This window comes from Wyeomyia smithii, chromosome 1, assembly GCF_029784165.1.
Source record: "Wyeomyia smithii strain HCP4-BCI-WySm-NY-G18 chromosome 1, ASM2978416v1, whole genome shotgun sequence".
Taxonomy (NCBI): Eukaryota; Metazoa; Arthropoda; class Insecta; order Diptera; family Culicidae; genus Wyeomyia; species Wyeomyia smithii.
In genome coordinates, this window is record NC_073694.1 from 99,917,131 (window position 1) to 99,940,807 (window position 23,677).

Genomic DNA, 23,677 nt, shown 5'->3' on the forward strand with positions numbered 1-23,677 from the left:
TATCACAAAAACACAAAAAACACATCTTTCAAAATTTCAGAAAATAAAGATTTTTTGATGGACAATTTTTAGAAAAAATCATGGTTTGCTAATACTTGCTAACCCATGAGATATCTAATTAACAAAATTATGTAATTTTTTCAAATTTTGTGTAATATTTTCACTTAAGTACATCGAAAACTTACTCGGAAGAAAATGGAAGAGTTCTTACTGTACTCGGAAGAAAATGGCGTAATTATTAAACTTATATCGAGAAAAAATTGTAAGAAATTGATTCGGGTTAACTCATAAAATTATCACAATAAAACGTAAAATTCAGACAAAGAATTTAGAGATCTACAAGTTTGTCGAAAACCGCAAAGCTCTAGCGTGTAAAGGAAGAAAGTTGGCATCGCAACGCCACCTTCGCGGCTAAATTCTGAACTAATGCAAACACCCAAAATGAAGCCCTAACTATACCAAGTAACTTTGTAGTAAATCGGAAACCGATTGGTCAAACCCTGAGAGCGCTAATAATTTCGTTCCGCTAGATTCCATTCCTTTGTAGAAAATCGGAAACCGATTGTTCAAACCCTGAGAGCGCAAATAATTTCGTTCCGCTAGATTCCATTCCTGGCCCAGTGTGCATTGATTTTACAGTGCATCGTTCGAACAGTTCGCTCCAATAGTTTAACCATGCTACAAAAATTTATTCATTTTTTGCTTCAATGACCAGACGAAAAGGTGATCTTAAATCTATCAAAATTAAGTTACGACAGGGCCGCATACAAGAGATTCTTCAAACGGAAATTCAGTAACAATTCACAATCAACATAAATAGAAAAAAAATAACTAAAAATCTTTCAACCATTCAAACATCACTAACTTAATTTTAATCAACAGTCCACATTAAGCACTGATGATGGTTGCATGTAGCAGCCGAAATACGTATCTGCGGACGGTATTCGATTAGATGGTATTCGATTTTTTGTAGTAGAATTAAATGGAAACATAACCTATTCTCAATTTTCAAAACAGTGTTTAATTTTCTAAATGTTCCTCCAATGTTTTTCCAAAAATTATAACATCGTCGATATATACATAGCATATCTGCCCGATATGCTCTCGCAGTACATCGTCGATAGCCCTCTAAAAAATTGCGGGGGTGTTTTTCAAGCCAAACGGCATACGAATTCGTATTTACCGTTATTTATCGAAAATGCAGCTTTTTCGATATCTTTATTCTTCATCTTAATCTGATGGAATCCTGACGCCAGATCAAGTGTGGTAAAATATCTCTGACCCTTGAGTTGGTCTATAACGTATCCAATCTCGGGCATAAGATATCTATCTGGAGTCGTTTTTTGATTAAGTCTCCGATAGTCAATTACCGTGCGAAATTTTTCTCGCCTGAGGCGTCGGCCTTTTTTGGCACTATCCAAACTGGGGCAGTCCATGCGGAGCGTGATGGTCCAATTATCCCATCACTCAAGAGTTTATCAATTTGCTTATTGACCTCATATGTAAATGCAGCCGGATAAGGATATACTTTTTGATGGACAGGAATCTCGTCGGTAGTATTTATTGTACACTCCACATTAGTGGAACACGTTAGTTTAGTATTTGGTTCGTGAAATGCTTCTTTATTAGAATTTAAAACAGTTTGTAATTTATCATTTTCATCAGTGGTTAAATGGGATGTTCTAAACAAATTGTTGGAAGGATCTTTCTTTGGATGATATTCAAGAAGTGGGATAGTAAGTATTTGCGATTCATTCTGCAATGATAAAGTCATGGTTGCTAAATCAATGTTTGCGTGCAAAGCGTTGAGGATTCCAGTTCCAATAATTCCACAGAAGAACGAATGGAACTTGTGAAGTAAAAATTGAGCTGAATGGTTTATTTTTGGATAGAAAAAAATTGATATCAACGGCAGACGTAGCATTAAAGCTGCCGTTTGCACTAGAGTTGGTTTGCACTAGAGATTCCATTTTTGGTGATATCCTAAGGTTTTGAAAATTGATAGGAATATGCCAATTTGGGATTGATCAAATTTATATTGGCGCCTGTGTCAATCAGGAAAGGGAATTCGCCAAGATTAGTTTTTAATTTGATATACGGCAGATACCACTCTGGCTTCCATATACCACTCTGGCTTCCATTCTAAAAAAAACGTTTCCGTTGAGGTTGACGGTTGGTTTTCGGGCTCAGGTGGTGGATAAGAGACGGGGTCACACAGGGTCTCACTGTACTGTTCGTCTTCGTATGTGGTCATATCTTGTCCGTCATACTCGTCTGGAGGGTAATCGTCAAAGTAGCTTTGGTATGCCTCTTCGGACTGTGGGAAAGTTAAATCTTCTAGAGGATGTGCCTGTCGTTTGAAATTGTGTATTTGGTTGGAAGGAGATCTTGGTCTTTTGAAGTCCGGTCTGTTGCCATAGTTTACGCTGCGGGATCTTATACTTTGGTCCACTTCCATCGGTTCTGGTTTCGGAAGTGGTCTTGGGGGTGGAAATTATCTGGGTTGAAATGGTTGTCTATATTGGAAAAATTGTGGTTGTTGGAACGGTGGTCTTGCAAGTGGCTGAAAGAATTGTCTCTGGGGGAATGGTTGAACTGGCATCGGTCGCTTTGGTGGCAGGTGGAACTCTTCTCGTTAGCATTTGTGCGGGTAGGTTTATCTCTCTTGGTTTGGCAACTTGTGTGTTGGAGTGTGGATTCTGAAAGGGTGCCGTTCTAATGTCCATGTTGTAGTATTCGAGGCAAAATTGATATGCCGTGTTCAAATTGGTCGGGTTTTTCGTCTTCAAGAGCAAACTTGAATTTCTCTCTAGACCTCGGATAAAAGAGTCTAGTGTTTTTTCTCTAAAATAGTCGATGTGACTATTAGAATGTCCTATCATCGCTGGATTCATCTGAATCTGCGCGATAATAGCGTTTAGCAGCTCATTTACTCTGCTAAAGTAACTGCCGAGACTTTCTGCGGGTGATTTTTTTATGATTGTCAGTTCATTGTCTAGTGTCTTAAGGTCTCGTTCGTCACGATAGTATAAGAGGAGTGTAGATTTGATGGATGGCCAGTCGCAAATGATATTATTTGAATTCAGCATGTCAGATGCCTCATCAATGATTTTTCTTCGTATGGTTCTCAGTAGGAGACCATACTGGCTAGAATCGCGAGGGAGATCCCGATACATATTATAGCTGACCCACGGCCGCGATGTGTTTCCGTCTACTAAATACTTTCCAGGACGTATAAACGAGTAGCTTAAGCGCCACCTCCGGAGAGGGCTACTCGTCGTGTTGAATTTTGCCTAGCACGAAACCTAAACCTCAGGGCAGGTTGTGGAAAAATTGTCTCGAAACGACATAAAGGAACGGTAGCAATTGTTGAATGGAAGAATTACTCCGCCGCGCGTACGATAAAACCACTACTCCGCTTAGCCAAAAACAACCGTCTTATCGGAACACGAAAAACACGAGTGTCCGAGAAATAAGCGTTATCATCACAGGCGGCACACCAACGCCAAATCTTTCTGTTCGATTCAGCGGCAATAGTGGGGCTGCTTCCCGAGAGCCACCCGGAGTAAAATAAAAACGAACAACGAAAAAAACTACACGTACGCGAATTTGAGAATTCTCCTAGAGAAGATTTACCTGTTTGGGAAGCTTATACTATATAAAATAGCTATTTACACAAATTTACATTTATTGCATTGCGGGTTTACTTAAGTTTAACGAGTTAGTGCGTGTACAGTCAGTGATCACATTTTATTTCCTTGCTTCTGTGTGCTTCCCTATCTACTCCTACCGTGCGGTCAAAAAACTCGTCCAACAGACGGCTGGACGGCGAAAGCTTTCTACTAAGAAGGTTTGTTGTGTGTCTTGCGGGCCCGGCTCATAGAGCTATTTTTACTCACGGTGGATAAAGCAGTCCCGTCGGTGCTATTAAGAGCCCTACCGTCGATGACTTGTTGCGTTGACTGCTGCTCTGATTGGCGTCGTTGGCGTCGATCGATGATAAGCGTTGGCGTCACTCGATGATAGCGATGGCGTCGATCGGTGTGAAGCGATGGCGTCGGTCGAACTGTCTCGACGGCGTCGTTTGTCGGCTGCTCGCAAGTACCGACGTTCAACCAAAGCAGCCCTTTTCAATCCCGTCGTGGGTCAGCAGCGTGAGGGTGGCAGCGTCGCGCCAGTGAGCGGCTAGTTAAGGCGGGAAAAAAGCCCAAAAAAGAAGCCGACAACGGCTGATTTGGGTTTTCAGCATTTTTTGTCGTACACACATTTAAACTTCTCTTACCTTCTTTTTTCTACAATAACACACGAAAAAGCGTCCGTAGACCGCACTCCTAATTTAACCGCACTAGCTAAACCCTAACGAAACGGAAAAACTTAACTTGGAAGAACTCTCACATTTAAACAAAAGACTTACAAACAACGCACGCGAACTAATCTAATCACACTACTGCCTCGTTCAAGATCTGAATTGAAATGGACGAGTAGTAGTTCCGAAAACCCTCAGATAAGTTGCGCGGTATTCGGTTTCCGCGATCGGAAGTAATGAATCACTTCAACACAATCATTTATGGCTTAAGCGTGAATGATTATATCTCCTTCTTTCTTCCGTTCTTCCAATCGCAGATTTGCTTCCCCACCCGCATCGGTATTTAGTGAGACGGAAAATACGAAGAAAAAGGAATTTGAAATTGCTGGATTCAATATAGTGGAGTATTTGTATACAAGCGTCTGATTTTCAATTCTATCATGCAATATTGAACAGTGAAACTAAGTGAAATTGAATGATTTTAATTCGTATAACAGTGACAATGCTACATCATCCCCTACTAATTGTACAAAAATTTGATTAAAATTTGAAAAATTTTCATCAATTTTTTGTAGGGTCAGCCTCTACTCTAATTATCCAAGCAATGGCACTGTGAAATTCAACTGTCGTTGACAAGCTTCTCATTCACACAAAATCGCAAAAAATTTGAACAAAATCATCCAACACAACAAATCCTAACTGGGTTGTTTTTCCACTCCAGCCAAATGCCGAAAAACTGAAAACAAACCGTAAAAGATCTAAACTTGTGGATCCTAGAAACATGATCAACTCCAGAATATATCCCGAACACACGATCATGTACATTCTCCACATTAAATTTCCCTAAAACCGGTGAATCACGAATCACGATCTTCCCAGAATAAATTCCGAGCTTCTGACCGTATTCCTTTTCCACAAAAAAAAATTTTTTTTGTGAAAACCCTCCAGAACCATGTTCCGAAACACTGTTTTTTACGAAAATAATAAAATTCAAAAAATATCGTTAAAGATTTCATTGAAATATTTCAATCAAAATTTTTCAACACCCCTCGTCATTCACACGATAACAACGTTCGTCGATCAAAGCGATATTGTTGTTCTGTCATTCCCTCAAAAAGCTCTGTCAACTACTCAAACCAAAACAACCATTCTCCTTCTAACCGCCAAAGAGAGCGTACACAAAACTGCCGAGTCTGTCAAGTGTAGTGAAGTTTTACTCCGAGCAATCGCGTCTGTTGGAAGCCATTTTGTTTTTACGGTGTTCCACTGGATCACAGTAATAGATAGAGAAAAAACCTTTTTTATTTTATTATTAGCTTATAAGGAAAAGAGAAAATACCATTTTTGCGAAGGTAATATTAGGTGATAGTTAGTTTTGTTGTTAGCGATAAGCAGTTGCCTATGCTTTAACAAGCATGGACAGCGATAGCACAAACCCCGAACCACCCGATAAAGTAAGAAACTGGGTTATACCCCTCTGCCCTCCACAACGGACGATGACATGGATGATTCAACTTTCCACGGATTCTCAGGCGAAGACTTTATAAGCAAATTCAACAAAATAGGAAACGACTGCAAGACAAAGTAACAAAAGAAACCGACAAAAAACGAAAAAAATCAAAAAAAGACAAAAAACCACTAACACAACCAAATACGAATACACAGACACAACCAGGATCAAACCTAAACACAAACACACAAACACCAGAATACGACCCACAAACACAGGTAACAAATCCCCAAATGCAACAAACCCCTAACACACGAACACAACCACAATCAGATTTACCAAAAGAAAATGTTTACATTAAAAACAACGCATACGCCAATTTCGGTAAAAGAAGAAACAAAAATACTGGAACCCATGGAGGTAGGGAAATTCTTACATGACACCAACCTAGACCAATTCACTGAACTCAAAAAAGCAGGACAATACAGATACAATATAACAATGACAATATCGCACGCTTAACCTTGGGGCTAATGCGGTCTCGATCAACTAGATTAGTCGAGACAATTCGTTATCGATATTGTTTTTTGGCACATTTTGCATGTGTAGGATAAGTACAACGATACACCGTGCCCCAGTGCTGAGTCGAGAAAATTTCCAGCTCGAAAAGATCCTCGACTCGATCGGGAATCGAACCCGATATCACAACCGTGTGGGAGAGCTAGCCGACCGACATCGCTAACCACAGAGCCACGGGGACCACCAATACAGATACAAACTAGTGTATAAAAAACTACAAGATACAGAAAAAATACTAAACAACTCAGAGTTTTTGGGAAAGTATAACTACAAGGTCTATATTCCCAAAATGTTGACCGAGACAACCGGAGTTATTAAAGATGTATCAGTTAAACTTACAGAACAAGAAATTCGGCATAACGCCATATGCGACAAAAAGATCATTAGTGTCGAACGAATTAAGAGAAGAGAAGCTGAGAATCTGATAAACACACGTTCAGTCAAAATAACAGTCGAAGGACCAGAGTATGCTGCAAACCGGAAATCTACGTATATCCAGTGCGAATCTGTAAGAAATGCTGGCGACTTGGACACAAGGAGACAGCATGCAAAAGCAAGGAAACTTGCTTGAGATGCGGTAAGTACATCACAGCAGAACACGAAGGATGCGACAATTCAATACAAGCCAAATGTAAAAATTGTGGAAACAAACATCTACCTACAGACAAAAACTGCCCTGAACGCAAACGACGAGAATCCATTAAGGCCGCCATGATGCTAAATAAATTGACATTTGTTGAAGCCGCACAACTCTACCCGAAAACAACAAACAGATACGCAATATTGGAGTCTACCGACGAATTCCCAGAGTTGGAACGTCCAAATAGACGAATCCCAGGATACCGACAAGAGGTACAAAAACCAGAGCGCATAGATTACAGCAAAGTAATGGAAAGGCTCTTGAAGCCCAAACAAAAACCTGCTATCATCAGGAACATCTTCCCACAAGAAAAAAATATATTAGAACAAGTGAGAACAATCACTAATAACCCGCATGCTGTGTCTGAAGCGGAGAAATTCCAAACGATGTCAAATCACCTGAATAACTTCTTCACAACATTACTTAACTACAACACTGAAAAAGCAACGGGCTCAGACCCGAGCACAGACGTTGTTTTGATAGAAATCGGCGACATGATTACAAGTTTAATGGAAAAAGTTAAAAATAAACTCGATAATAAACAATAATAAATTTTGTACCAAATCATGGATAATTTTACGGAAACCCTAAACATATCACAACTAAACATACACAGTTTAAGACCACTAACAAAAAGAGAAAGTATTAAAACATACCTAACTACTAAAAACATACATATTTTTTTACTACAAGAAATTTGGATCAAAGAAAACGAAAAATATAAATTTCTGAATTATGCATTTTTAAAAAATTGTAGAACAGATGGCTTCGGAAGAGCAGGAATACTAGTACACTCAACATTACAAGCAGAAGAAATCAAAATACCAAACGTCAACTTAGAACTAGTAGCAGTAAAAATTAAAAATATTAAAAAACCCACCATTTTCATTTCCCTCTATATTCCCCCAGACTCCACACTAGGGGAAATAAAGACTCCACTAGAAAATCTAATTAATTATATACACAACAGTAATGTACCAATTATGCTAGGCGGTGACTTTAATGCTCACCACCCTCTTTGGGACAAAAACTCCAAGAAACCTGATGGTAGAGGAGAACTTTTAAGTGACCTACTAGAAAACAACGACATAGTATTTCTTAATACAGGAGTACCAACAAGATGGGAAGATATCCAACAAAACGCATCAGCGATAGACCTCACACTAACGACGTTAGATCTCGCATCAAAAGTCAATTGGGAAGTTAGCAATGAAAATTTAGGTACAGATCATAAACTGATAGAATGTGAAATCCTAAATTATAACAAATTCTCTCTTAACTCACCGCGTACTATAAGCAAAGGGAAAGCAATACAAAATTTGAATGAAATTAATCCAGAAGAAATAACTGATATTAATAGTTTAGAAAACAACATTGAACATGCTTTAAACAAAGCAACATATACAATATACCCGAAAAGCAAAAAGAAGATAAAACCTTACTGGACAGAACAAATTAAAAAGTTGTACGAAGAGAAGAACAAAAAACACATTTAATTTAGGAAAAATTTACCCCAGAAAATGAACAAAAATTCCAAAAAGCAGAGAGAGAATTTATACTCGAACTTATAAAAGAGGTAAACAAATATAGGAAAAATATGCTAGAAGAAATTAACGAAGAAACAAACGTTAACCATATGTGGGAAATAGTAAAAGCTATTTCGGGTAATTTCAAAAACAAAAACAATGCTGAAATAATGTACAATGACCAATTGGCAAAAACATTCCTAGAAATAAACTTTGAAACTGAAAAACAAGATGAATGTGAGTTCACCAATAACACTGCAGATGAAGAAAGATATTGTAAAGGAATAGGTAGAAATAAAATGATCAGAACAATTATGAATAGGAAAGACAGCTCAGCAGGAGGTGGAAACCGATTAACATATTATTTTCTAAAAAATATCAAAACGGAGCTACTAAGTAAAATACTTGACCTAACTAACGATGTTTGGGAAAGAGGAATAATACCTAAACAATGGTTAATAATAAAAATTATCCCTATTCTAAAGCCATCTAAAGATCGGTTGAACCCAAAATCTTATAGACCGATAGCACCGATAAACATCAGTCTCAAAATTATAAACAGTGAAGTCAAAAAAAAGACTTAATACCTTCAGCTTAGAAAATAATCTAATTCCACCATTGTCATTCGGATTCAAAGAGAATTCTTCAACAGTAGATTGCATTAACTATTTAATATCAACAATAACAGAAGCACATCGCAACAAAATGGTAGTCGCGACAATCTTCCTAGATCTCACTAAAGCTTTCGACTCCGTCGACAATAAAATTCTTCTTAAACAGCTAGATAAAATGAAAGTACCAAATAAAATACTTAGTTGGCTGAAAACATATTTATCAGAAAGAACCAGGTTATTAGAAACCGATAATAAAAAACTTACTAGAACCACAAACAGGGGTTTACCTCATGCCCCCTATTTCCTCTTCTCTTCAATTCATACTCTAGCCCATTACATGAAATAAACACAGAAAAATTAATACTTGAGCAATTCGCAGACGATTTTGCAATCACAATATTAGGTGAATCCATAGAAGAAGTGGAATTGACGGCCAAAGTAGCTTTAGACAATATAAAAACAAAATTAGAAGACTTGAAAATCGAAATAAACCCAGATGAATCAGCTGTAATACTATTCACACCTAAACTAGACGAAAAAATAAACATCACAATAGGAGATCAAATATATCAACATAAATACTTAGGGTATGTAATAGACCAGAAATTATCCCACAAACTACACATTAACTACACTAACAACAAAGCCCAACAAAAACTTAATGTACTCAAAATAATATGCAAAAAGAAATACGGAGTACATCCACAAACGGCCCTCAAAATCATTCGTTCTCAGATAGACTACGGTTCAACGATTTATGGAGGAGTTGCAAAAACCAATCTTCAAAAACTCAATACTATATTTAATGCAGGGATTAGAACTTGTTTAAGACTGGTTAAATCCACACCCATCAACGTCTTATATGCAGAAGCAGGGGAAATGCCTATAAAAGAAAGGGCCAACTATTTAGCCAAGAAATTGGCCATTAAAATATTTACTCATAACAAACCCATTATTAAAATTTTAAGTAAATTCACCGAAATCGATACGCTCCCAAAAAACTCAACCTTTTTAGAAAAAACTACATATGAAAATAATTATCTAGCAGTCCAAACCAGTAGCTCAAGCATCCCTGATGAATTAAGAAAAACCATAGAGGAAACAGATAATTTACAAATAATAACAGGAATTCCTAACATTGTAAACAAATCAAACATGAATGAATTTACCATCAGAGCATTGACGAACGAACACATCCAAAATAAATACAACAACTTCATAAAAGTATACACGGACGGATCAAAAACATCTGATAGCTGCGGTATAGGTATATGGTTTGAAAACGAAGAGTCCATAAGCTGCAAAGTAAACAGAGAACTTACAATCATGAATGTTGAACTAACTGCAATCAACACAGCAATAGACGTAATCAATACACGATCAGAAAACCAATTCGTTATATGCTCAGATTCAAAATCTGGCTTAATCTCACTAAAGTCTGAAAACATTAAAAATAACTACATAGTTGTCGGCGCAAGTGCGCTAGTGCGCTACATTTAGCGCGATGGATATAGATCCCTCGCCTCCCGTGCCACCATCCCCGGACCCCCCTAACACTGACCCTTCTGTTACCCCCTCCCCTGTTCATTCTCCAGTCCCCCCTCGCCCCAGGCTTTACCCGGACGGATCTCAACAGGGCAGCTATACTGTTTATTTTCGTCCAAAGGCAGGAGTGAATTCAAAGCGATTAAACATACTGCAAATTTCTAAAGACCTGACGAAGGGGTACAAGGCCGTGACCGAAATTTCCAAGGTCCGACCTAACAAGCTCCGTGTCGTGGTCAGTGATCTGGCACAGGCCAATGCTATCGCTTGCTCTGAGCTCTTCACACGTGAGTATCGCGTTTACATACCCGCACGAGACGTGGAGATCGACGGTGTCATAACCGATTCGAGTCTGTCTGTCGAGTGTATCCTAAAAAGCGCAACCGGTTGCTTCAAAAATACCGAAACACAGGCGAAGATTTTGGATTGTAAGCAATTGCGGTCCATGTCTCTCGTCGGCGATAAAAAAGTTTACACTCCGTCAGACTCGTTTCGCGTTACGTTTGCCGGATCTGCACTCCCTAGCCACGTCTCGATCGACCGGGTTCGTCTGCCTGTGCGATTGTATGTACCCCGTGTTATGAATTGCACCAATTGCAAGCAGTTAGGCCACACAGCCGCCTACTGCTGCATAAGGCACGATGTAGCAAGTGTGGGGAGACTCATGCGGAAGATTCTTGCAGTGTTAATGCTGAAAAATGTATTCACTGTGGGGAAAACCAGCATGAGCTCTCCACATGCCCGGTGTACATGCAGCGCAGAGATAAAATCAAGCGGTCACTTAAGGAGCGTTCAAAGCGTTCTTACGCTGAGATGCTGAAGAAGACCGTGACCACTTCTACCATAACATCGAACCCCTTTGATCTGTTGCCCTCTGATGAAACCGATTCTGACGATTCATCAGCGGGAACATCTTATGCCAATCCTGGGGAGTCTAGGAAGAGGAAAAATGTTTCTTCTCCTAAACTTCCCCGTAAAGGTCCTAAGATTTCCCAAAGTGTAATGAAAAGTACGAACAAACCAAACCGTGCTGCGGAAAAACCGAAGCAAACTCCTCCTGGGCTTGCAAATTTAAAGTCCCAGAAGGAGTTCCCAGCACTGCCAGGAACATCTAAAACCCCAGTTGTTCCTTTTGCACTCCCAGTTGATGAAACAACCTCTGGATTAGTGAAATTTTCTGACATTGTGGACTGGATTTTTGAAAATTTCAATGTACCCGATCCAATTAAAATTTTTCTTACAGCATTCCTCCCAACAGTTAGATCATTTTTGAAGCAGTTGACTGCCCAATGGCCCCTCCTTGCAGCGATTGTATCCTTCGATGCCTAATTCAACTGCGTATATGAAGGATTCTATCTCTGTCTTACAGTGGAATTGTAGAAGTATTTTACCAAAAATTGATTCGTTTAAAGTTTTGATAAATAAAAACAAATGCGATGCATTTTCCCTTTGTGAAACTTGGCTTACTTCAAATCTCAACTTCCATGATTTTAATATTATTCGCCTTGATCGAGACACCCCATATGGAGGGGTACTTTTAGGGATTAAAAAGTGCTATTCTTTCTATCGTATTAACCTCCCCTCGATTCCAGGCATCGAAGTTGTCGCATGTCAAATGACAATACAAGGTAAAGAGCTTTGTATTGCCTCAATATATATTCCTCCCAGAGCACAGGTTGGGCAACGGCTGCTCTTCGATTTAATAGAACTTCTTCCCTCGCCACGTTTGATTTTGGGAGACTTCAACTCTCATGGCGTGGCTTGGGGTTCCCCATACAATGATAACCGCTCCTCTTTAATCTATAACCTTTGCGATGACTTCGACATGACTATTTTAAACAACGGTGAAATGACACGTATCCCGAAACCTCCAGCGCGCCCAAGCGCTTTGGATCTATCCTTATGTTCGACGTCGCTACGGTTGGATTGCACATGGAAGGTAATCCTCGATCCTCACGGTAGCGACCATCTGCCTATTCTTATTTCAATTACAAACGGGTCAACTCGCATGCGACCAATTGACATTCCGTATGACCTCACACGGAATGTCGATTGGAAGTTATACGAGGAAATGATTTCAAAAGGGGTCGAGTCGATTCAACATCATCCACCACTTGAAGAATACAACCTCCTCGCGGGTTTGATTCTCGACGCCGCGTTGCAAGCCCAAACGAAGAAATATCCCGGCGTAACGATCAAAGAACGGCCTCCCACTCCGTGGTGGGACCAAGAGTGCTCCGATGTCTACACGCAAAGATCCGACGCGTTTAAGGCCTACCAGAAGGGAGGTATACCCGACGACTATATACGGTATTCGGAGCTTAATACCAAGCTTAAAAGCCTGGCTAAAGCAAAGAAACGCGGATATTGGCGTCGGTTCGTGAACGAGACGTCGAGGGAGACATCGATGAGCACTCTTTGGAACACAGCCCGAAGAATGCGGAATCGCGTAACGGTCAACGAAAGCGAGGAGTCTTCAAGTCGGTGGATATTTGATTTTGCCAGGAAAGTATGTCCGGACTCTGTTCCTGAGCAAAACATTGTTCGCGATACGTCTCCGGGCCACGACGCGATAGAATCACCTTTTACGATGGCAGAATTTTCAGTTGCCCTCCTGTCCTGTAACAATAACGCGCCTGGGTTAGATAGAATCAAATTCAACTTGTTGAAGAATCTACCCGGCAATGCCAAGAGGCGCTTGTTGAACTTGTTCAATAAGTTCCTGGAGCAAAACATTGTACCGCAGGATTGGAGGCAAGTGAAGGTGATCGCCATCCAAAAACCAGGGAAACCAGCTTCTGATCACAACTCTTATAGGCCGATTGCAATGCTATCCTGTATCCGGAAATTGATGGAAAAAATGATACTCCGTCGTTTAGACCATTGGGCCGAATCAAACGACGACGAATGATTGTCTTGCGTTGCTTTCAACAGATATTCAGCTGGCGTATGCTCGCAAAGAACAAATGGCGTCTGCGTTCTTGGACATTAAGGGGGCTTTTGATTCCGTTTCTATTGACATTCTTTCGGGTAAACTTCACCGACAAGGATTTTCTCCAATTTTGAACAATTTTTTGCACAATTTGTTGTCCGAAAAGCACATGCATTTTACGCACGGCGATTTGGCAACTTTTCGTATTAGCTACATGGGTCTTCCCCAGGGCTCATGTTTGAGCCCCCTTCTTTACAACTTTTATGTAAATGACATCGACGAATGTCTGGCAAATTCATGCACGATAAGACAACTTGCAGACGACAGTGTAATCTCTGTTACAGGAGCCAAAGCTGCCGATTTGCAAGGACCATTGCAAGATACCTTGGACAATTTGTCTGCTTGGGCTTTACAGCTAGGTATCGAATTTTCTCCGGAGAAGACTGAGATAGTAGTTTCTTCTAGGAAGCATGAACCTGCCCAGCTTCAAACACAATTAATGGGTAAAACGATTTCTCAGGTTTTGGTACACAAATATCTTGGTATCTGATTCGACTCTAAAAGCACCTGGGGTTGTCACGTGAGGTATCTGATGAAAAAATGTCAACAAAAAGTGAATTTTCTTCGTACAATAACCGGACAATGGTGGGGAGCCCACCCAGGAGACCTTATAAGGCTTTACCAAACAACGATACTGTCTGTTATTGAGTACGGGTGTTTCTGCTTCCGCTCCGCAGCAAACACACATTTGATCAAACTGGAGCGAATACAATATCGTTGTTTGCGTATCGCCTTGGGTTGCATGCAATCGACCCATACGATGAGTTTGGAGATCTTAGCTGGAGTACTACCATTGAAAACCCGCTTCTGGAGCCTGTCTTCTCGTATTCTAATCAAATGTGAGGTCTTGAACCGTCCCGTGATTGAAAATTTTGAAAGGTTAATCGAACTTAATTCTCAAACCCGTTTTATGACATTGTATTTCAATCACATGTCCCAAAATATTAACCCTTCTTCGAATATTCCAAATCGTGTCGACTTATCAAATACTTCTGATTCTACTGTGTTTTTCGATACATCCATGATAGAAGAAACTCGTGGAATCCCGGATCATTTACGCGTGCAGCAGATCCCTAAAATTTTTTCCAATAAATATCGAAACATCAACTGCAACAATATGTTCTACACTGACGGATCACTTCTTGATGGGTCCACTGGCTTCGGTATCTTCAATAACAATTTAACCGTCTCCCATAAGCTCGATAATCCTGCTTCTGTTTACGTCGCAGAATTAGCTGCAATTCAGTACACCCTAGGGATTATCGAAAAAATGCCCACGGACCATTATTTCATCTTTACGGACAGTCTCAGTTCCATTGAGGCTCTCCGATCGATGAAAGATGTTAAGCACTCTCCGTATTTCCTGGGGAAAATACGGGAACATCTGAGTGCTTTATCCGAAAAATCTACTCAGATTACCTTAGCGTGGGTCCCTTCTCACTGCTCGATACCGGGCAATGAGAAAGCGGACTCTTTGGCTAAGGTGGGCGCAACAAATGGTGATATTTATGAAAGACCAATTGCCTTTAATGAATTTTTCGCATTTGTACGTCAGAATACGATCATCAGTTGGCAAAATTCTTGGACCAAGGGGGAACTGGGAAGGTGGTTACATTCCATAATCCCCAAGGTATCGACGAACCCGTGGTTCAAGGGGTTGGATGTAGGTCGGGATTTCATTTGCGTGATGTCCCGGCTTATGTCCACTCACTATAGATTTGACGCGCATCTCCGTCGTGTCAGGCTCGGGGAGAGTGGTATCTGTGCCTGTGGTGAAGGTTATCACGACATAGAGCACGTTGTTTCATGCCCTGTACACCGTCATGTCATGCCCTGTACACCGTGACGCCAGGTCTAGATTAATAGCTTCCCTGCAGGCCGAAGGTAGGCAGCCGGCTGTTCCTGTTCGTGATGTCTTGGCGAGCCGTGACCTATCCTACATGTCCCTTATATACGTTTTCCTGAAATCCATCCACGCCCCAGTTTAGTCCTATCCCCTTCCGCCTACATCCAACCAAACGACAAGAACACGTTAAGACCCCGGATCCGAAACAGCAATCAGACCCGCACGATACTCTCAAGGCCCGATGGAAACAACCCAATATGCCAGTCCGTAATATCTTGGCCCAGCAGCGGAACAAATTTAATATGCTGCTTACCTATGGCAATGAAAACCATCAAACGCAAACCTGTGCTTTTAATGCAAAATATTCTAGCTTTAAGTTAGATATAGTTTCAGCTCGTAGTCGGCAGCGAGGATAAAAAATTTGCTTTTAGTTATTAAGATACTTTAGAAAGTAAGCTACCAGATATAATTGACGCCGTTAAACATTGAATTGTATTTGTGCCGTGTCAAATAAACTATAGATGAAGAAAAAAAAAAACTACATAGTTACAGAAATTCTAACAAAATTAAACAAAACATCTAAACAAATATCCCTTCAATGGGTTCCAGGACACAAAGGCATAACTGGAAATGACAAAGCGGATTTACTATCAAAACTAGGATGCAACAGTACAAACACAATATATACCAAACTACCACAAGCAGACGCATTTAACTTAGCTAAAAAAGAAACATTACAAGAATGGAATACACTTTACACAGAACAAGCAAAAAGTACGGGAGCATGACACTACAATATTTATCCAACTCCAACACTCAAACCCTGGTTTTACAATCTAGGACTTCAGACACACGAAATTATTTCAATAGGAAGACTTAGGTCTTTTCACACAATGACCAAAGACAAACTCAAGAAATGGAAACTAATAACAGACGCAAATTGTGACGAATGTGGAGTAACAGAGGATATAAACCACATTCTATTCAGATGCAATAAATACATAGATAACAGATATAAATTTAAATGCTTACTAACTAACGACGAGACTGATTCATTACTTAAAAAAGCCGGAACAAAAATATACCATGAAGTAGCAGACTTTATCAAAACAAACCGTATCCAAATTTAAAAGCGCGTACAAAGGTTTTTCCCCGATCTAAATAAACAAAATATCAAACTGTCAAATCCACGAGTGAAACATTGTCAAAACGGTATCACCCCGTTACATCGAAAAGAAAAAGAAGCGAATGATGCCCAACACAACTTCACGACTGACACAACTTGGCAGTTTAGTCCGTAAAGTGGCTCGCCATAAAGGAGGAAGAGAAGAAGAAGAAGAAACCCAAACAACGGAATAGTGTCAGTGACTATTTACTAGTAGTGCATGGGCGACATTCGCGTAGTCTACCCCAGCGGAAAAAATGGATTTGCGGCTGAATATCGGCGATTCATCAGGAATTTGAAAGGAAGTATATCTTATTTATGTATCCTATCTTGTTTTGCTTATGGGACAAATTTCTTTACAGGTACCCGGCGACCCGGATCGAAAACCCGACATATCGCAAGGTAAGCAAAATTTTAATTGTTTTTTCTGTTTTCTATTTTTAGAAACAGACAATTATAAATGATGGAAACGTAGGGAGGAACAACAACAATCAAAATTACCAAAAACTACAGGAAAATCATGAAGAAGCTTTCGGAAAAAAACCATGGGATACACTGGACGATAAAATCTAAAAAACGGATGAAACATGAAATTTCGCAAGGAGGATCGTAAGAAAATCGTGAGCGTTTTTTTAAAATTATTTAACCAATATTAATACTAATCCTAGAATTAAGATAGACGTTAGGCGCGTACTAATCACTAATATTTACATTATTTACAATTATTTTTAAAGAGTAACAAGGGAGGGGAGTCTCGACCTTGTGGTACTTTTACAATTTACCATTTTGGTGTTTTTGGTGGAATTCGCTACCGAAATCTGTTGTTCCTTTTAGAAGGTTCATAGCTTGAGAACGTCCATCCAATTTTCTACGTGATTTTCACTACTTAAATCAGGTCATAGCCCAAGCTTCTTCCTCTTCGTGATTATTCCCTCTAGCAGGCCGGTCGACTTTTCTATCTTATGCTCTATATCAATCCAAATCACTTAAACTAAAACCAATGACCTGTCATGAAAAATATTTCGAAAATTGGTCCCTCACAGATATAATCTGCTGTCGGAAAAAATTAGTTGGTCTTTTTTTTTGAACAAATAAAATGACCTTTAAGGTGTTTTTTCATGAAATTTTGGTCACTCCGAAGAGCTTCATAGCTAAAAAAAAGTCATTTCTTGGGTAAATGCGCCTTCTTCAGGTGGTTCCCGCAGAAGACACCAAGTCGCTTCCCATTCGTATCCTCAAGCTCGTAGCAGTGTTTTCCTAATATTTTCCTAACTACGGCGAGTTCGAACTTCGGTGCTAACTTTGCACAAAAACCTTTCGCTTTATCCGACAGCTCAAAAGTACGCTTCAGTACAGTTTCTCCAATCGAATAGGTTGGGCAATCAGGATTCGATCGCAAATTGTACTGTTTTTTATGCCGCTCATAGGCCTTTGTCAACTGATTACTGATTTCTTCGAAAAGTTTTTTCCTTCTGTTTTCTGAATCTTGACTCTGCACTAGATTGGTACCGGAATTGTCTCGCATTCTAGCTCATTCCTTTCCATCAGATACTCTTTCCCTGCCGAAAACCACGAAATGCGGCGTGTATTTGGTCGACTCGTGTACCGCGTTGCGAATTGCACAGGCAATGGTTTGCAAGTCATCCACCCACTCTTTGTGTTGTTTGATGGTTGCCCGAATAGCTGTGGTTATCACCCGGTTAGCCCGCTCCGTGTTATCTACCTGTAGGTGGTAAGCAGGAGTGAGCCAGTGATTTACGTTGAATTCGGCCAGTAGATCACGGAATGCTTTCGACGTGAATTGTGTACCATTGTCCGTTAACACGACTTCTGGTACGCCAAACAAAAGGAAAATCATGTTCCTGACGAAATCTACTAACGAATTCGCTTTTGCTTCTCTGAACGGCTGGATTAAAACGAATTTACTGAAGACGTCAGTGGCTACTAAGAGGCACGTGTGGCGGCCCCTTCCCGAAGCCGGAAGCGGACCAACATAGTCCAGTGTAACGAATTGCCACGGGTTCTCCACGAGTTCTTTCTGCATTCCCATTGGTGGAGTTGACATTCCCGGCCTTCGAGGTTTGGCATTTGAGACACTCTCGACAAACCTTCTTAACATCCTCAGTCATTTTGGGCCAGCTATAACAACGTCTTAGTGACTGTAGCGTTTTCTCTGATCCAAGATGTGCAGTTTCGTGCTCTGCTTTTATTATCGAGAGCCGTTCCTCTGCTCGAGGATACATTTTCCATCTAAATCGGGGGTCGTCGACTCGGTTTTCGCTTTTCACATATCGAAAGATAACGCCGTCCGTAATTCGGTATTCGGAAAACTTTGTTGGGTTGGCTGTGATATTCTCGACTAGTTTTTCATATTCATCATCCTGGGGCGATAAATCGAGCAGGTTAATCGATCTAGACAGGCAGTCAGCAGTTATGTTGCTGGACCTCTTTCTGTAGACCAGTTGTATATCGTATGACTGGATCTTAAGCGCCCATCGTAAAAGCTTCGAGTTCCCAGATTCAACTCCAATGGTAAACAGCCACAAGAGGCTGCGCGCATCGGTGATAACTTTAAAATGCGACCCTTCCACGTAATGCCGAAAATTTTCGATAGCCAACAACACTCCTAGACATTCCTTCTCGACACTTGAAAAACTCCGCTGTGTCCTACTAAGCTTTTGGCTAGATTAGGTAATCACTCTTGTTCCTCCGTCAAGTTCTTGAACCAAGGCCGCTCCAACAGCGGTATCCGACGCATCCGACTCTATAGTGAATTCCTTGCTAAAGTCAGGATTTGCTAGAATCGGCGCTGAAGTTAATACCGATTTTAATTTGTTGAACGCTTCCTCTGCCTCTTCTGTCCATTCGAATTTCTTTTTCCCTTTCTTTAGCAAGTCGGTGATCGGGGCGCTGATCCGGCTGAAGTTTTTAATGAACCGTTGGTAAAAACCCGCTTATCCCAGTAGTCGTCGAACGTCCTTTACGTTCCTTGGCCTCGCATAATCTAGAATTGGAGCAATTCTGGATCCGTCAATCGCAACTCCTCTATCGGTCAGCAAATACCCGAGGTATTTTATTTGTTTCTTGCAGAATTCCGACTTCTCTAGGGAAATCGTTAGATTCGCGTTACGAAGTCTCTCCGCTACCACCTTGAGTAGCCGGAAGTGCTCTGCCAATGTCTTGGTTGCGATGACGATGTCGTCCAAATATACGAAAACCGCAGGCATCAAGTCGAATCCTATAACCTTGTCCATCAGGCGGCACATAGTGAATGGTGCGTTCGTTACACCGAAAGGGCATACTTTGAACCTGAAAAGGCCTTTCGATGTTCGAAATGCGGTAAAATTCCTACATTCTTCCTTCAAAGGGATTTGAAAATATGCGTCCTTTAGGTCTATTATTTAAAAGTATTTGTCATGCTCCAATCTACCAAAAATTTCCAACATATTCCTAATCGGATACGTATCTCTTACCGTCATAGCATTTAACCTTCTCGAGTCCAAGCAAACCCGAATTTTACCATTTGATTTGCGAACCGGCACCAACGGATTCGTCCATTCGCTGTAACATTCCTCTATCACATTCATTTGTTTGAAGCGTTCAATCTCTGCGTCTATCTCTTCCTGTATACCCGGGGAACAGCGATATGTTGGTTGGTTTCTCGGCTTTGCCCCCTCTTTAAGGACAATTTCATGTTCAATCTTGTTCGTCCGGCCAAGATTTCCACTTGAAGTGAACGCAAACGCCTTGACAACCTCAACCAGTTCCTTGCGTTCTGCCCTCGTCAGCTCGTGTTCGACTTGCACTGTCTCTTCCGCTGGTAATTGCCTCTCATCAGGAATATCGAAAGTCGGGATGTCTAATGTTACGTCTTCTTCCATTGTTGGTAGTCTCGGTAACATTTCCGCTGGTTCTAACGTGAACGCAATTGTTTCGTCTTCGCTTTCAAACTCTCCGACTGGTTCTGGACCGCGTCCAAGATCTACCATCGGTTTAATCCCGAAACTCTTCCAGAAATTACATCCGAGAATCGGTTTCGCAATTTCTGGTACAACCACCGTTTGAACGACCCTCGTAACATTTTTAAACGTGTACGGAATGTTCAGATATCCCAAACATTTATACTGCGTGTTATCAGCCGTGCAGACTTTCAATCTCGTCGGTTGTAGCTTCAGCCCATATCGGTCAGACAGCTCCAATGAGTTGATCACACTGATTCCTGCACCGGAGTCGAGAAGTGCTGTAATTTCGCTGTCGAACACCTTAACGCGCAAATAATGGCATATTCTAGTATTTATTTTTATGGTGTGAATTCGGTCGATAGGGTCAAAAATAATGGGGTTGGGAACTTGTTTGCTGGCAGGAATGGTTGCGTTCCCGGTTGTGCATCCCTTTACCAGTTTCCCCGGCGCTGACGTAAATAATCGCCATCCTGTAGTGCACAACGGCCACATGAGCGAATTGTTTGGCCCAACTCTCTACAGCCGTAACAAAAAAATTTCCTCGGTTCCTGGCAGTTCCGCCAGTTGTGCCCTAATCGTCTGCAGTTCCAGCAAACCCCATGCCGAACCGGCTCTAATGTTTGCTTGCTAGTTTGACCGCCTCTGTTATTTTCTAGCTCACTGTTGTTTTTCCCCACTGCATTAATTGCGCCAATTTCTTCGCCACCATCACTTCCGCTCGCAGACTGGTTGCACTCGACCTGATAAACGTTTCTTTGACTACGACTTTCCGGAAAATGCTGTAGATTTGGGTCAGCAGCATCGATCCCGTGGTTCAAACGGATCAAATGGTCCAAGTCCCTAACGGAGATTGTAGCGATTTTGGATCGGTAATGCTGTCGCATGTTGTCCCACACCACCTCAAATTTTCTCCTACGTGAGAGTGGCGTGGACAGCATTTTATTTAAACGTTCGATTTCTGTCACGAATGCGATGAAAGCCTCCCCTCTCTGCTGTTTCCGCTCCTGGATCCTTAACCGAATACCCTGGTCCTGATTAGGGTTGCCGAATCGGTATCGAATTCGCTCTTCAAAATCGTCCCAGCTCTCGAACTCATCAACGTAGGTGAAAAACCAGTCGGAAGCATGCCCTTCTAGCACGAGATGAATATCGCGCAGTAAGCTGCTGTCAGGTACGCCTTCCCTCCTGGCGATTTTTTTTTAATTTAGGCTGATACAAATTTTTAAATTCTTTTTATGTCCAAGGTTATCAAAGTTAGCAAAGGGGGTGGCAAAAAATAAATAACACCGAGACGAAAAAAAAAGAAATATCTTTGATCAAAGTTTGTGTGCAAGTTATGACGTTTGTAACTTGCACTCAAATAAATGTTGAAAAATAACACTTTATTATTATTAGTATTTATTTCGCTTGTCTTTCGACGACACTTTCGCTGTCACCTGACTTGTTTGTTGCTAAATTAAGCATTTATGCTGTCGGAAAACCAATGAAATAAATAAAACGGATTGAGCTTTTTTTTCTTCCCCTTCCAATATTCAAGGTTTTTGAAGGGGGGGGGGGGGTAACATACATAAAATGAAAATAAAATTTGTAACGGCCTTATACAGGAAGTTTTCCACCGAAACGGACTTTGCATCCCCAGAGAAAAACAATTTCCAGTGTTCTATCCTCCGATAATGTGGTATATTTTATTTTATCATTTATTTATTTATTATCAGACCGACATCGGTCTCCATGAATGCTGGGTGAGGAAAAGCTCACTTGAGGTGGTTGCAAGGACCTTCCTCAAATGTGCACAAAAGCCTCACCATATTTTAGTATACAACATATAATAAAAACTAAAAAATAACAATACATCAGAATGATTAAAATAAATTATTAGTAAGTAATCTACGGCGATACACGAATGAAGATTCATTAAAATTGAACAATTCGCTGAACTCGTTGAATTGGCGAATCCTAGATGTGATTGGAGAGTTTGCAGCGTACTGTGTTGATTGGAATCCCACCTGTAGCATAGCTTTGGTTCGTAGCGTTCTGGATGGTGCATAGAACCCGATTTCTTCTAAAAGGTCAGGAGCAGTTACCAACTTGCAGACAAATACGGCTTATGACACTCGACGGCGTTGATCCAGAGTTTTTATGCCCAACAGGCTGCAGCGGTCTTCGTACGGAGGCAAGTTCAGTGGATCATTCCAAGCAAGATTCCGCAAAGCATACCGAACGAATTTGCGTTGGACACTTTCTAGTCTGTTTATCAAAACTGCTTGATATAGCCACCGAACAATACTGGCGAATTCCAACGTTGAACGACCAAGTGCACAGTACAGCGTTTTAAAGCAGAGCGGGTCTGTAAATTCACGAGCGATTTTAAAAATGAAACCGAGCTGACGATTTGCTTTGTCGATAGAAGCAGTGATTTGGGGTTTGAACGAGAGTTTTTCATCCAGTATCACACCAAGATCTTTCACTTGTTCTACTCTTCTCAGTTTTATACCAGCCATCTCGTAATCGTAGGGCACAGCATTTCTTGTACGATGGTAGCTAATAACATAGCATTTCTCAATACTCAATAACAAGCTGTTTCGAGAGCACCAGTCACTGAACAAGTTTAATAAGTTTTGCAACTCCTTGCAGTCCTCATGGCACCTGACAACTGAGAGTATTTTCAAGTCGTCAGCAAAAAACATTTTTCCTCCGGAATTGAGCAGCAGTGCCGCGTCGTTAATAAAGATGGAAAACAACAGTGGTCCAAGATTACTGCCCTGTGGTACTCCTGAACAATTTGAAAACATGGCAGAATTACAGTTTCCAATGAGTACAAACAATTCTCTATGCACAAGATATGATTCCATCCATTTACAGAAGCGCACAGTACAGCCAAGTTTCTCTAACTTGGACAAGAGAATGGAATGATTGACCGTGTCAAACGCGGCTTTCAAGTCAGTATACACTGTATCAACTTGAGATTTGGAGCCAATATTCTTAATACAAAGCGATACGAATTTCACGAGATTGGTTTCCACCGAGTAACCTCGAAAAAATCCATGTTGTT

General features: G+C 40.7%; 1 protein-coding gene across 3 annotated transcripts in view; it reads left to right on the top strand.

The window, feature by feature from the left end:
* LOC129717680 (transmembrane protein 120 homolog) overlaps positions 1 to 23,677 on the top strand; it is a 245,917-nt gene that overhangs the window by 5,906 nt on the left and 216,334 nt on the right. Inside the window, exon 2 of one of the 3 annotated variants that reach the window (XM_055667786.1) lies at positions 4,624 to 10,027. The exons of the other annotated variants lie outside the window; for them this stretch is intronic. Within the exon in view, the coding sequence (XP_055523761.1) occupies positions 7,542 to 8,471 (930 nt within the window). The 5' untranslated portion in view covers positions 4,624 to 7,541 and the 3' untranslated portion in view covers positions 8,472 to 10,027. Of the gene's footprint in view, positions 1 to 4,623; positions 10,028 to 23,677 lie in introns of those variants that run through there. 3 annotated transcript variants of the gene reach the window in all.